Raw genomic sequence first — 16,009 nt, forward strand, 5'->3', positions numbered from 1 at the left:
GGATTTATTTATCTCTGCCCCCACCCCGGCTAGGAGCGGCGCCGCGTTCTGTGCCCACGATGAAGCGACCTTGCGAGGAAACTACCTCAGACAGCGACATGGACGAGACAATAGACGTGGGGAGTGAGAACAACTACTCGGGGTGAGTGAGGCACCCCTAGCCCCCTGGGGCCGCCGTCTCCGCGGGCGGAGGCGGGGACCGGGATGCGCCCCGAGATGGGGCAGAGCGAGGGGGAAACCCGGCCGCCCCTTCGGGGGGTGGGGCGGAGGGGGGCACACGGTTTCTCCCCCCTCTAGGTCAATTCACAGCTTGTTGATAGCCCCCCATGAATTTGCCCCGCGGTCTAGCTGCCCGAGCCTCCAAATTGTGCGGAGCACTCAAGTAGCTTGTGAGCCACCAGGCTGCAGTTCATTAGCTCCGCTTAATTTGCCATTTCCAATCAGATCTTTCCCAAAATAGCTCCTGAGCAGGCCGAACAACCGAAGGGAATCGGTGCCAGTGGGAACCGAGCTGTGGGATCCACAGTAGTTGAACTTCAGCAGACCCCGCGTGGGAGCCGAGGGTGGGCCGAGGTGCGTGGGTCAGCGGGACCGCCGCGGCGTCAGTGCTGGTCTTCAGAGCTGGTCTTGCCGGTTTAGAGGCACATACACTGGAGCCCCGTATCTTCCACATCAGTGGCTAAATAAGTGTTAAAAGCTACTGGATGTTTTTGCTCGCTCACGACGAAATAAAAGCCTTTTCCTACTCGTGGCTGGTGTAGTTTTAAAAATGGATTTCGAATTCTGCTCCCTGATGCAGGACGCTGCAACAGACCCGGGCTGGGCAACTGGTTTTGTACTTGAGCATCTATTGACTGGTGTAGCGGTGGGCAGGAATGTCAAAACCTGGCAGGCCAGGCAGACGTTGTGCCATCGGACACATGTACTTGCCACCGCTGACAGCATATAGAGATGGTTGACATCGTTTTGGACTCGGTTCTCCAGCCTGTATTTGGTAGGCAGGGCTTTATATGTGAGAGAAAGGAAATCTGCTGTACTGGACAGTGAACTGTCTCCAGAAAGGGGCTTTATTTCCAACAGAGTGTTCTGTCAATTCAGAATGTATGCTGGGGCATTAAAAAATGAAATGTCTCTCTCTCGCTTTAAAAATACCGTGCAGTGTAAAGCGCATCTTCTAGGCATTGAAAATGGCATGAGAGGGATTATGCATACTTAATACAGTGACCTAAGGTGTCTTCAAAGAGCAGTGTCAAGTTGTGCAACACCTGACAGACTTTTATTGTTTCACAGGCAAAGTAATAGCTCTGTCATTCGATCGAATTCCCCAACAACAACATCTCAGATCATGGCCAGAAAGAAAAGAAGAGGGGTACGTTGCATTTAATTCTCTTCTTCCCGTGTGATAATTTGCATGTGTGCTGTGATTTTGCCCTTCAACATTTTTTATAAACTTAATGTGTTCTGTTTTTTTGGGAATAGATTATAGAGAAAAGGCGCCGTGATCGTATAAATAACAGTTTATCAGAGCTGAGGCGGCTTGTGCCAACTGCTTTTGAAAAACAAGTAAGCCTTTTTTTTTTTTTTTTTTTAATTTTGTATCTCATCTGGCAATGTTAGTTCTCTTGTAAAACTCATTAAAATAATATTATATGTGTCCTGATCTGGCACAAAGCAGGCATTTCAATAAAATGCTTTCTTGTGGCAAAACTATTAGAAACATAATTCATTATAAGGCTGAAAAACATTTCCATTCTTTGGCTTGTTTTTCCCTTAAGGGTAACTGTGTTCATGTTGCCTCTGTTCTTTCGATGAATTCCAGTAGTGGTTTTGTTAAAAATGTGCTTTACTCCGTATTTAAAAAAAAAAAAAACAAACGAGCACAACTCCCCCAAACCTTTATGTCAATTAGCCTTCTGTCTAAATCTTTAAATATAATCTCCTTTGCCCCCACTTTAAGAAACCTTCATTTTTTTAATCTATAATTTCAGTTGCAAAGTAATCAAACCAGTTTCCTGAAAAAGGAACAGACAGTCTGGATTATCCACGTTTTAAAATTACTCTTTAGAACCAGGTCATTAGGAGAGGGAATAGGCCCACGTCATGTGAGCTGGTGAAGTCAGTGATACGTTCAAAGACTTTCAGTGAGAAAGTATTCAGTGGGAAGGCTGTAAGGATCCAGCTAATTTTGGTTCTGCCCCTTGGTCATGAAATTACAGACCAAAAGCTTAGAATACAATCTATCCTGCAGAAAAGGGCATTTTGTTTATGCTATTCAATTTAAATTTTTATTTACTTTTCCATACCTTGATTTTTAGTTTTGGGGTTTTGATTTAATATTTAGCCTTGTTCCTGTTTTACTGGAGGTATGTGAAGATCTATGGATATGTGCAACTGACACCACGTTTCAATAAAAAGGAACCAACTGAAAATAAAGAACTTGACTTCCTTGTAATTGTAAAATAAAAAAACAGAAAATAAAATTTGAGAGCTGGATTGCAAGTTACCACTGCTGAACATCAGTGGTAAGTGCGTGGCAAGCAGCGCACCATATTAGGCCTGTTACATCCCTGGTCTGAACAAAAGCTAGGAAGAAATTTTAAATACTGTAATTGTGGTGAGAGCAGCACTTGTGTCACCTGCAGTACGCCTCTAATAACTAGTAGTTGTAACTGTGCCCTTCTGTAGGTTCTGTCAAAATGGAATGACAGAGGTATTTTGAGCTAGATAAACAGGGGCAAGACACAACGTTTGTTTGTCCCATTTTATTGTTTACTTCTTGAAAACCACAAACATTATAAAACAAGTCCTACAGAGCCTTTGGAAATTACCCAGCGCCATGCAGTTTTTAGCTATTAGTCACTCTCACTGAGACGGCTTGTACTGTGTCTATGGAAAAGATGAAGTCTGAGAAAAATACAGGATGTAGTCGCATATAAAATGGTGATTTCTGACCGAAAATGCACACACGCACCAACCTGCGTATGAGAAAAACGTTGAAAGCAGTAAGAGGATTGAAAGAAATGCATTGGTGTAAAAATGAGTGTGCTCTGTATTTTGTTCAGAAAGCCCCACCATTTTTCTGCAATATGCCAAGGACAAAGTCATGAGTCCCTTTCCAGCTCCTTGACATTCAGCTCACTGAAGTTTCCAAGTTGGAGGTTTAGTTTCGCTTCCGCCTCGCTCCCTCCCTCCCTGTCCAAATCACAGCTCTGCTCTCCAGAGCCCCTCGCAGAGATCGGCGCTGGCAAAGCAGGGCAGTGGAGGAGGGTGTGCAAGCCTTATCTAACTTCCACGGGTGCAACCTGGGCGAAGCTGGTTGAGGCTGCAGGATGGCTGACAGCAGTGAGGTGGCCCAGATGATAACTAGGAGAAAAATTTGGCTTGCAGGATGCAATCCACTGGTGGCTTCAGCTTGCGCAGCCCTGGTTTTATCTGATGCCAAGGGATGACTTCTTGCACTGAGTAACATTTGCCCGATAAACTTAGTCTTCTGGATGTGCTACAGATATTTGAAGGGAATGCTACCATGCAAAATAGTTTTATTGAGATTAATATTAATACTACCTCTTGAGTTGTATTTTATAGTTTTCCAGCACCTATTGTAGTTTTGTCAGCCACCCTCAGCAACAGAAAAGATTTTTACTGACAGAGGAGCTAAACTCTTTCTTTTAGTTTCATGTCCCTGCAAACTAGGCCTAACTTAAAATACTGTGGATGGTGAGGTTGCTTTTTCGGTCCAGAATGAGAATAGAATATTCAGCAGCCAAATGACATGTCGAAAATTAACAGGCGATTAAGAAAGAGGGTACTTCTGGGTGTGTGCCCACAGGGACACCTACTGGTAAAAGCAGAAAAAAAGTGTTGCAGCAGAGTCTTCGTCGATAACTGTGCAGACCTGTCCTGCCTGCCCTCCGTTTGTGTTTGTTGTTAAAAAGAAAGTCCAGAAAGTTACATATTTCTCTCATTTCATGAAGATGTCATCTATACACCATCTTCAAGGTCAGAGCTATGCTAAGCTATAGCCTTAATAAAGCAAAATTGTGCTGGTGCTGCTAGAGAGGAGACAGCATTAGTCCTTAGACAAAGTCTGGGAGGCAGATGCTCATGGAAGAATTAAGCTGAGAATGTCCTAATGATAGGGGAAATTGAAACCATAAGGCTGAGCTCAGTGGAAAGTATATCAAATTAAAGTTTCTAGTACTTGTAAGCCTTTATTTATATGAGTCTCTTATCTCAAAGGGATCTGCCAAATTAGAGAAAGCGGAAATACTGCAAATGACAGTAGATCATCTGAAGATGCTGCAGGCAACGGGAGGTAAAGGTAAGGAGCTGATAGTTTCTTTTCTAATATTTGGGGAAATCTCAGGAAAAAAAAGTGCTTTGAGGAGCTGTGATAGGCATTTCCAGATTAAAGGAGTGGAAATCAATGCTAATGGCAGGATTGAACTCGTGGGAAAGAACTACTGGGACAAAAGAAGCACTTGACCCTGGGCTTGTGTTTGCTTTCATAACACTGTGGGAGTAAAGGCTTCATTCACAGGCAGCCCAGTCAGAGATTTGTTTGGGGCTTCCAAAGAGCACTGAAATCTGCACAAGGAGACAAAACAAATACACAAACACCAAACATAAACAGGAGGTTTGTGGCAACAATTGTGTGGCACAAAACTGCTGCTAAACCTCTCTATGCAGCAGCTATACCAAAGGAAGTGGATGGAGAGGAACTTTCTTTATTGTTTATGTATTTTTCTTTGTTCTGGAAAGACTTTTAAATGCCAGGTTAGACCGTCTCATTCACCAGAACAAAGCCCAGTCCTGCTCTGTGCAGCCCCAGGTATCTGATAAAGCAGACAGGCAGACGGCTAGCAGTGCTCTCTGCACTCGTATTCATATGCTGTATTTGTGTGTCAGAGGTCTGGGAAGCTGCCTGGGTAGTGGGTGCTGGCGTGACACAGGGACTGCACTGGCTGACCCATTAGATCAGCCAGCTGCTGGGAGTCGAGCGTACCTCGCTTGTGCAAGCTGACAGCCTCGAGGCTGGAGGCCAAATGGTTTCAGCCACCCACGAGGTATTCTGTATAGTCATGATTTTGGAACTTATTTGGAGTAAAAACTTGCTGGCCTCCTGTAAGCACGGTCCCGTGTCCTATGCTATCAACTGGGGTTATGGTTCAAATTGGTGCAATGGAAACCAGCCGATTTTTTGTTGACACATTCTGCCATATACGTAAAGGCTAGAACAGAGGCATCTGTTGCTCTCTCTCTTCCTTTTTGATTAAACTCAAAAGTTTTTAGCCCGTGACTGAAATACTGCTCCTTTCTGTACCTCACAGCGATTCCAGAATTCAGCTTATAATCAGTGCATGCTTAAAAACAAATGGTGATAGGAAAGACTGGTATTCTGTTATTTGTGAAAATTAACACCAAGCTGACATACATATTTTCTAGGTGTTAAGAGGCTTTTGCTGTGAGTCCGTTTAAGCTTAAAATTTATGGGTAACTTGTTCTAGAAGAGGTGAAAGGAATTTTATTGCCCTTCATATAACAGACATGCCTCTCGATTCCTCAGAAAATGTGCAAAATTTTTAAAAGTTAATTTTTATATCTAAAAATATCCTTTTAAGCCCACTGTTTAGTCGGTAAGGCTACGCTCTTGAAAGTTGCGAAATGCCAGAATTGATCGTGCTTGTGCAATCTGAAATCAGATCCTCTGTGCGTGTGCGTGATGGTGCTGGCTTTAATTGCGTGGTTGCATGCTGGCTTTCCACAGGCTCCGTCTCGCTTGGTGCACGGGCGAACAACGCTCTGCTGCTGAGGGAAGCGGTGGCTGTTTTGCTTCACCCTCCCCGCGTGACGTGCAGCTCAACTATCCCAACCTGACCCCTGATTCACGCTGCACGTTGTTCCTCTGAAAAGCTGCAGCAGCTCCCACCCCTCCGATGTCTGCACCGACAGCGGGAGGGCCAGGAGGTGAACCTGATGGGAGGCCTAATTTAATAGGAACCCTCCTTCCCCTGCCTCCCCACCCAAAAAAATTATGTGGGTGATTATTTTATAACTAGGTCAGGTCAGGTGGCCCAGCTAGTGAGGCAGGGGATGAAGTGCCTGGGATTGTTGCTCCTGGACGGAGAGGGGTTTTAAGAGAGGCCCAACCTCCAGCTGTGGCTGGACAAGATGGATTCTGCCAGCAGTCCTGACGTCTCTTCCCTGGTCTGCCACCACCGCCATGCCTCTCCCTGCCACGGTTGTCAGGGGGCAGCAGCACAGGGAAGGATGAAGCGTCGGGTGCCGGGAGAGGCAATCCCAGTTTATGCTCACAGCCACCTCCCACACCATGGTCCATAGTGGGTGACACATCAATATAATACCCGATCGTTTCACAAATACTATGACTTGGTCTTCTCCTTCTGACCCAGATATACAAGTAATCTCACTGCATGGATTAAGAAACTTGAAATTTGTGAGTTAGTACCAGGCAAAATTTAAGTTTGCATCTCCTTATTTCTTAATGTTTTAGTTTGCAACCTAATAATAATTTTAAATATAATTTCTTAAGGTGTTTTTAAGGCAGATTTTTGTTTTATTTGCAAGTGTAGTTATTCCCAGTTTGTAACTCATCTTCTGAGCCAGAAACTTATTTGGATCAGCAAAAAAAAATTAGTTCCATCTTTTTTCCTACGGACACAAGCTATTATCACAGCAGGGTGAAATGGGTCCTGATACCCTTATGCTCCCCTGCATCACGGGCTGAGGAGAGCTCATCCTCTTCCTCCTCATGCAGAAATGGGAGGGTACCCACAATGGGGAATGCTTGGGGCTAGGCAAGCTGGTGTGGAATCCGCGACTCCTCAGCGTGCTGAACCCAAGGTGGGCATGAGACATGTGGCTCCTGTCCCTTCTCTGCTTTTTGGAGCTGCTTGGGGCAGGCAGGCTGCCACTTCTGAGGTCCTCTGTGGACTCCATGTTTCTGCCACCCAGACACAGGTGCAGGCAATGGTCTGCTGTTCACATTGAGTTATTATTTTGGCCTGTGGCCAGGGCTTTTGGCTGACGGTGCAAGCAAGCACAGGGGAGAAGTAATTTGTCAACAGCAAGTCACTTGCTGGGACCTCGGTGTGGTTTTATTGCAGCTTCACTGCAAATTTAGCTTGAATGACTGACACCTGGGTCAGCAACATCAGTTAATACAGCTCAAATGACTTAGTGTCCTTCGTACAGAGCAGGTGGGTTACCAGGATAGCTGAAGTAAACCTGAGACTTCCCATTCATTACAAAAAGCTGGTGTGTATGCATGTGAGTGGTGGTGGAGGATGTTCTTGGGTTTTGGAAAGAAAAAAGAAACAACATTTGTAAGTCTCTCTCAGAAGGGGGAAGCCAGCAAAGGGGAAACCTGGGAAGGATAACCATCAAAATCAAAACATAATGGAGCCTGGGAGTCCCAGCTCTGATCTCCCCTCTGTTTTTATGTATCGGCCACCACAGGAGACTGAGAGGGAGCCAGGATCACCAGGACTTTGGGATGGCTCGTCACAGAGCCAGCAGCTCAGACCCAGGGGAAACTGGTGACAACCACATCCCCTGTCTGCTCCTGTCTGGAGGGAGGAAGGCTGGGAAGCCCTGGTTTGAGCCATGAGCTCTCAGGATTCCCAGGCTGGCTGACTCGTGGCTAGAGCCGGGAGGTGGTTTTGGCTGCATGTCAGCCCCTCTGAAGCTGCCAGAGGTCCTGGAGTGTCCAGTGTGGAGGCAGTCCCCATGCCAGGCTGGCTGGCACCTGAGCAGGTACCCTGCTAGCCTGCTGCTGCTGGCCTGCCTGGCATCTGGTTCTCAGGAGTTCACTCAAACCATGGCTTTTCCACAGATTGCTTGGTCACAGTGGACCTGGCAGAAGAAATGCTGGGAGGAATCATTGCTTGCTGACACGAGTCCTTGACCCCTCATGTTCACTGATCTGCTGGCCAAGCCAGTGTTTCTCTTGGGTTTGGTACAGCCTCGGATGAGCAAGGTGGCCTGAAGCAAAAGCACCATTCTAATTTGGCAAGAAGGGGTGTAAAGCAGGCAGGGGATTTGAGGAGACACCTATAAATGTGTGCAGGTTAATTTTATAATGCAGGAGAGCAGTGACAGAAACACTCCTTTCTAGCTTGAAAGTTGATACAAGTGAAAAAAGCCATCTGAGGTGCTAGCATTTTTCAGAAAGACAGAGATTATTTCATGCCAGAGAGTACAAGGCCTAATGCAGGTATTGCTGCTGTATTCCTCCATAATAAGGACACTTGATTTTTATACACTAATACACATCTTAGTCATGCATACCTAAAAATTTTCACTGAAAGCAAGAGGAATAAACACTGTGCCAGGTTGGGAGTGGATAGGACGATATTTCCCTGAGGAGACTACTTTTAAACTAAAATAGGAAAATTCCAAAAACTGGAGTAGGTTTTTGTGGTTAAAGAGCTGCAACTTCAGCACTAGATTTGATGCTAGACCCTTTTAGAAAGGGAATATCTTTTCATGTGCATTTAATAAGACAATTTATTTTTCAAATGCTTTTTTGTAATGCCTATGGAGTTCCAGTTGCTGTTTGTTGAAATACCTCATGGGCCATATGACTGTCAGTCTTCCATCTCCAAATTAGCAATGGCATTACATAAAACGTTTTCTCAGTAAAGCTTTTTATTGTGTGTGTGCAGAGTCATGACAAGATGTTTTTAGTTTGTAGTTAAGTAACACCGTATGTCATATTGTCTTAATGACTCTGTGAAGTAGATGAGACCCCGGCAGCAGTTGCAACAACTATCTCACAATGTCAGGAAACAGTTTGAGAGCATTATGATGAATGCCAGTGCAGGGAAGAAAAGGCAGGGTAGTACATGCAGGCTCTCTGATCTCCAGCCTGTTTTGTTGTGTGGATAAACGTCTCGTTCACACACGCGTGCAGGATCAACACTGCACTGCAGCAGCTTGCTGAGGAATATTGGGAGAGGCATTGTGTATCTTTTCAAGTATCACGAGTACTTATGGACTTAATTCTTTTCATTTGTATATTGTCTGGAAAAGCAACTGCAGCCTATTGCATTACAGGGATGGTCACACAAATCATTTGTGGATCAGAGAACAAACTTCGCATTGCAAATCATAACCCATAAATGGATCAACCCATAATCTTAACCTGTAAATCTTAACCCACAAATCTTAGCCCAGCTGAGTAAGGACTGGGTTAGCTGTGTCACCTAATGTCGGCTGGAAAGCTGGCTTGACACTCAACATTCTTTTTCCCTCCCCTTGCAGGCTATTTTGACGCTCATTCCCTGGCCATGGATTTCATGAGCATTGGCTTCCGGGAGTGCTTGACAGAAGTCGCGAGGTACCTGACTTCAGTGGAAGGTCTCGACACATCTGACCCCCTGCGCGTTAGACTTGTGTCTCACCTGAGCACCTGTGCCTCTCAGAGGGAAGCTGCCGCCATGACCTCCTCCATGGCCCACCACCACCACCCCTTGCACCCTCACCACTGGGCAGCTGCCTTTCACCACATCCCGGCCGCTTTGCTGCAGCCGAACGGACTTCACGCCTCTGATGCCGCCCCGTGCAGACTCTCCTCGGAGGTGCCCCCCCATGGCTCTGCCCTGCTCACGGCCACCTTCGCCCATGCCGATGCCACCCTCAGAGTCCCCTCCGCTGGCAGTGTTGCTCCCTGCGTCCCTCCTCTCTCTACCTCCCTCTTGTCCCTCTCGGCTACCGTTCACGCCGCAGCAGCGGCAGCTACGGCTGCTGCCCAGAGCTTCCCGCTCTCCTTCACCGGCGCCTTCCCCATGCTTCCCCCCAGCGCGGCCGCCGCCGCCGTGGCTGCGGCGACAGCCATCACACCTCCATTGGCCGTATCCGCCACTGCCAGCCCTCAGCAGGCTGGCAGCGGGGGTAGCACTAAACCATACCGACCCTGGGGGACTGAAGTTGGAGCCTTCTAAGTCTGCCCTCTCCCTTCCCGGTCTAGCTCCCTCCTCTCCCTCAGCACACGCACACGTGCACACACACCCCCACGTGCTCACACACACCCGCACCCACACCCGAGCCTCTGGGACTCGGCATGTCCTTCCTGCTCAGCCCGGCCAAGCGGCCACCTTCACCCAAAGGGCCTGAGAGGCTCCGGCAAGCCCGCCGAGGAGCGGCACAGCTATCCTCCTCGTTTCAGGTGTCGGAGAGGACACCGGGTGATTTTTTTCTTCTTCTTCTTCTCAGTTTGTTTTGCTGGAGGTACCTTGAGGGAGCAGCAATGGCTTTCGTAACAGTGTGACCATATCGGCCTGTAGAGGTTTCCTGGGAAAAACATAGACATTAGAACTAATAATTCTCCAGCTATGCATCCTTGTTTGGCAGAGAGGTGAGGGATCGCACCTACCAGCTCTCCCCAGGATAGAAAAAGAGTTCGAGTTTCATAAGTGCCTGACATTGAAAAAATAATAAATAAAAATAAAATTATATATATGTGTGTTCTGCTAAAACAAATAACATTGCACAGGTATGGAAATGGTATGAGAGAGAGGCAAAATCCTGCATTCAACTTAAGAACTGGGATACCTTTCCAGGGAAGAGCGTGCTCTTGAAGGGGAGAGGTTTTTTAGCCAAAAGATTGCCGAGGAAGAATGTTCAGTTTGACAGGCCTAGTTCTGACTTCCTTAGTTCACTTTCTTTGTACAGACTTGCCAAATTGTGACATCTAGCATAGCACTGGTAAAAGCAATTATCTTATCAGTGCTGGGATTAATGAACATTTCAGCGCTGCCTGTGAGCCTTGAGGCACCCTTTTTCATGGCTTAAATATGGTGCTAGCTCTATCTGCACAAACAGTGAATTTGTCATGCACCCAGAAGTAACCACCTATTTAAAGTGTGCACACTTGGATACAGTCAATTCATGTCAATACAAGAGACTCAGTGTTGTAAGAGTTCAAATTAACTTATTTAGCTGTATTTGGACATTTACTTTTAGCCAGTTCTGTGCAAGATCCCTCTTCTTTTCACTATCAACTTCTGGGAGAACGATCACTCTGGGTATGAATGAAGTTATGGTAGGGACAATTTTTAAATTGGCTATTAACACGCCAACATTGTAATGTGGGTTTGATTCCAAACCAAAATGAATGTATTAAAGGGGATGGATGTGAGTAAATTATTTTGTCAATACCCAGACAACTAGTGCTGCATAAAATGGTTTGCTTTCATTTTTTATTACAGTGACTTAAAATAACCTAAGTATTTTAATACATCCATTCAAGAACTAGAGATTTTATGTAAAAAAAATAAAAAATAAAACACAGCATGTATTATTATGCACTTGATTTCTCTGCTGTGTGGAGAAAGCAATAAGCATTGAGAATGTTAAACATTATGCAAAATGTACTTTAAAATATTTGTTTTAAAAATACTGTACCTAGTTGGTCTTTTATGCATTACTTTGTTAACCTTTTTTCTATGCAAAAGTCTTTACATATCACTAATTAAACGAAGTCCTTTTTGACTGCGTTTTATGGATTATTTGTTGCAGTTTTTGTTTGCTCTTGAGGAATACTCGTGGGCTCAAAGTTAGTTTCTGCCACTGATAACAAGCCTCTCAGCTGCTCCATCCTCTTCTGCTCCCCTCGCTTAGCCAGGAAGCCCGTCTTGTACAGCATGCTCTGAAATAGGCAGAAAAAAACAGTAAAGCATCATCAGCTTTCAGTCTTGTAAACTGGTTCTGCACTGACAATACGCTTAATAATACAAACCCATCTGTCCATCTGGGAGAGACCCAAAAATCATTGGGGTTTCTAGGTTAAGCTTTCCTTCAGATCCTCACTAAGGGCCTCTGTTTAGAATGGGAAAATTTTAACCCACTGACAGCATTAAATATCTGCGATTGTGAGAGGGTAGTTTTTCCTTCCAGTTCTGGTCTTCTCATTTACCAGTTCTCTCTGAGGCAAGGGCTTGTTATTTCATCTTAGATCTGCAAAGGCCGTCCACAGAAGTTGTGTAAAGCTCTGTCTTTAAGGATAAGCACAAGTTTTCACATGTCCAAAAGGCACTAAAAGATTATTATGCTCAAATTACAGCTGATAAAACTGAAGCACAGAAACAGGTGACCACCCTATATCCAGACAAAGACTTCATCCCTCACCAAAATGCAGCCTCAGCTCAGTGGCTCACTCCCCATCATCCCTTTCTCCCATCCCCTCCTGCATCAGCCTGTCTCTGGCACGAAGGCAGGGAGGGATAGTGATTTTGCCTGAACAGCATGCTGTCCCACGGAGAAAACGGACAAAAGATGGGGAGGAAGACTCTCTAACCCTGAGCTGTAAATCATGCTTGAACTTCTTTGAAGTTTCGTTGTTTGTTAAACATTTTTTGACTCAGGACACAAATGCTGCACTGCTATACCGGCATGTTCAGCAGCATCTGGTTCAGGTGCCATTCACTTTGCATATGAGCGCTTTCAAGAATGAAGATTACATTAGCTATCTGGCAAGTAAATAAAAAGTGGGCTTTATTTACATGAAAAAGAGTAATTGCAACCCTACTTGACTTTAAGCTGTTAACTATTAACCTGCCCTCTGAGTGTCTGGTAGGTGGTCTCCCACGCATCATACCGGGTTAAAAAATGGGCAGCCACTGATTTGGTTACACTAAGGACTTCAAACTAATTGATGTGCCCCAGAACATTACCATTTGTTGCCCCAAATGTGACATAAAAAAAAAAAAAAAAAAAAAAAAAGTTTGAATAAATATTTCCAAGAAACTGTTTAGATAAAAGTATAATTACTTTAGCACCTTGAAACAATGCATCACAGATGGATTTTTGCAGCCTATGTGTTTGGGCTTATCCCATTTTCACTCTCCCAAAACAGACCAAATTCATGGACACTGGATGAGTTCTTGATGTGCCCTCTCTTTTGGTTTGGTTTTTGGTTGGTTGGTTGTTTTTTTGTTTGTTTGGCTTTGGTTTTGTTTTTGTTTTAATCTGAAACACCTGAAGGGACCAGCACATGAGGTAGGAGCTCTGCCTTCATGCCAGTTCAGCCCTGAGCCTCTGTTGGGAATGTTACCTCTGGGAGAGCAGATGAAGATTTCCCAAGTGAGAAATTAATGGAAAAGAAGCATACTTCACGTGTGCTGTTGGAAAAACATCGGAGGGTAATAGCTTCTGATGGCTTTGGTTGTAGTTGTGCTAACAGGTCAGAGCTGAAGGAGTCTATGCAATTTTTAAAACAGATGAAGGGAAAGTTGTCTCCTTGGCATAACCAAGATCCAAAAGGTAGGACTAGTGGCTGTACACACACAACCTTACTTCAGCCCTTTTCTACCTTTATTCTGCATTCAATGATGAATGAACCTGGAGGATGAAAAAAGGTTGTAATTCATTTAATTTAGGATCATAGCACATAGCACAAGAAAGCAAATCGTTCTGCTTACTCAGCAGTATATCTGGCTTTGACTAACTTTTCAAGGGGTGAGTTTGCAACCTTATATTCAGTTATCAAGACGATCAAATGAGGTTATGCAATTTCCTAGAATGTTTTTCTTAAGAGGAAAAGGCTAAAAAACAATTCTGTCACTCAGCATTAGAAGGCTCGAAACCTTAGCCCTCAGCAGTGCAAATAAAAAGCACTTAGGCTGCTGTAGCTGTGGGACTGCGCCACACAGCACCGAGGGAAGATTATTACCAGAGAGGAGATGGAGAACTGGGAGGAGGTGCTGCCTGTCCTCCCTGTGCTCTGCAAGTGGAGGAAATCCAGCATAAGGTACTGCCCCAGAAGAAAAACCGGCTACTGTGGCCGTGGGCTGAATGCATATATTCAGAGCAGAATAATCGTATCCTGGCTGTGACTACATCTGCCTGAACAACTGCCAGGAGGTGCCAGTTCATGCTGCTGCCTCCCTCCTTAGTGTGACCCTTCAAAATGTTTGTTTGCAGCTATTCTGAAAGATGATACTTCCATCAGGATGTCATAAGATAAGGGCATTTGCAGATGCCTAGGACACGGATATTGGCAAATTCTTAGGGCTATTGTAAATGAGAAAGTTCTTTCTTTATAATAGAAAAAGGTCACAAGTATCTTTTCATCAGAAAATACGACATCAGAACATACTACTGAAGTCTGAAGTCGACTGTTACCAGCTCAACAGTTCATTAGTCATCCGCTTCTATAGGCACAGATAGCCTGAGGTCATATGCATAGGGACCTGCCTGATTTAATAGTTACAGGTAGTTTTGTCCAACTTGGAGAAAAGATGAAGTGATTGGTATAGCTTTGTTTGCAAGCTTCATGTGCTCAGACTCGTTTGTGTGAGGCTCTTGCACCTGAGTGTAATTTTACTCCACGCTGAAATTTTTATTTATGCTTTGTTCTTCCACTTCACCATTTTACACAGCAAAGACTTGTGTTTCGGAAGCTAGTGTGTAAAGGTCTCAAAAGGGGTGTCTGCAGCAACACATCTGACCATGGCCAGAAATGGTAAGCAGAGGAGCCCCAGGCAGGTAACAGAAATGCTGGGATCTTAAACCAAATCTTTCCTAATTTACAAATGAAACAACATTTTGACAGATAATTATCTGAATATATGTGTTTTGGCTTTGTTTTGGGTTTTGTTTTTTCTTCTGTTAATTGCTACTACTGGAAGTTGTAGAGTGCTATTAATGTCGAAAAACAATCACTTAGCATTCAGTTGCCTAAATATTTGCTATGCCCTAAGATGGGCTCCAACTATCACTCTGAAAAGGTGCAGATCTCCCTTCTGTCCTGTCACCTCTGCCAGACCTGTGCAGACGCCTGGAAAACGCAAGGTTGTTTAAGTGGCACTAAATGCATATGGCCAGGCAACTGAATTTCTCCTTTCTCGATCTTGCATCATCTCTGGAGAGACAGGATTTGAAGCTTAATAGTATTTTCACATGTGACCCGATTTTAAAATCAGCCTCCTTCTCACCTGAAGAAACAACAGAAAAGTATCCAAATGATTTGATGATGTGTTGCTATCATCTATCGATCTTGTAAAATAAGACCAGTCAGCTCTTCATTCGACACTAACTTCAGAATTTCTCTTAATGGTCTGGCTGCAGCAGTGGCGGTGATTATAAGATTATGTCAATATAATTTCTTTTTAAAGGGATATTTTTCTACATTCATGGTGGCAGTGCAAAGCTGGGACGCATGAATTAGTGTTGTGCCATAGAAATAAAAAAATCAGAGGCAAAAGGACATTAATACAGGAAAAAAAAAGGCAATTATTATTTTTTTTAAAGGCAATTAATACAGGGAAAAAAAGGCTGAATTACTTTCATGGTCTGAAGAGGCAGACTCCTTTATTACAGTTACAGCTGCCAATACTGAATTCAAGCAAAGCTAAATGTTTTAGACAATGTTTATCTGAACAGTGCTATGACAATTCTACAGGTAAGTCCTTCTGAGGTGTTGACGTCATCTTGCTTTCCACATAGTCCATATTCACAATTTTTCTCTTCTACAAAGGAAAGTCTTCAGGGTGAAAAATCCCCACCTTGATGCTACACTGAAATTGTGATTGCAATCTCCTAACAGCTGGGAAATTTCTAACTCTGCCCATGTCTTCATGTATGTTACACTGCAAGACCTCCTTCTATGAAATCAGCACACTATTCAGGAAACTGGAGTTTAATATTATATATTACTGGAAGATGTAAAGAAAAGTGTTTTACCTGTAAAGAGTACCCATAAAAAGTATTCTGTATTACTGTGTGGTAGGTCAAAATCTAATAAATTACTACAATGCAATCCATAAACTCAAGGGGACAAAATTACACTTAAAGGCCTACACTTTTTTTTCTCCTTAGTTTTGATTTAACTCTGAATGCTGTTTTTTGGGTTTGTTTTGTTTTGTTTTGTTTTGTTTTTTCATATATCAGGGAGCCAAGTAACTTTATTTTTCTTTAGGAGAAGGACTGTTCTTTGGGGAGTTTAAAACAAAGTGTTATGCATTTAAGATACACTTTTGCAACTAGA

At 44.1% G+C, this 16,009-nt stretch overlaps 1 protein-coding gene across 2 annotated transcripts; it reads left to right on the forward strand.

Moving 5' to 3' along the window:
• Positions 1–6: 6 nt before the first annotated feature.
• On the forward strand, positions 7–11,514 carry HEY2 (hes related family bHLH transcription factor with YRPW motif 2). Of its 2 annotated transcripts, XM_026845971.1 has the most exons (5): positions 7–142; positions 1,291–1,369; positions 1,480–1,563; positions 4,240–4,321; positions 9,286–11,514. In XM_026845971.1, the coding sequence occupies exons 1-5, from the start codon at positions 60–62 to the stop codon at positions 9,963–9,965; spliced, it is 1,008 nt and encodes a 335-aa protein (XP_026701772.1). In that variant the 5' UTR covers positions 7–59; the 3' UTR covers positions 9,966–11,514. The 2 variants fall into 2 exon arrangements, with proteins under 2 accessions (XP_026701772.1, XP_026701773.1); XM_026845972.1 differs by lacking the exon at positions 1,480–1,563.
• The last annotated feature ends 4,495 nt before the right edge of the window (positions 11,515–16,009 follow it).

Source organism: Athene cunicularia, assembly GCF_003259725.1.
Source record: "Athene cunicularia isolate RWA chromosome 3 unlocalized genomic scaffold, athCun1 chr3_part1, whole genome shotgun sequence".
NCBI classification, from domain to species: Eukaryota; Metazoa; Chordata; class Aves; order Strigiformes; family Strigidae; genus Athene; species Athene cunicularia.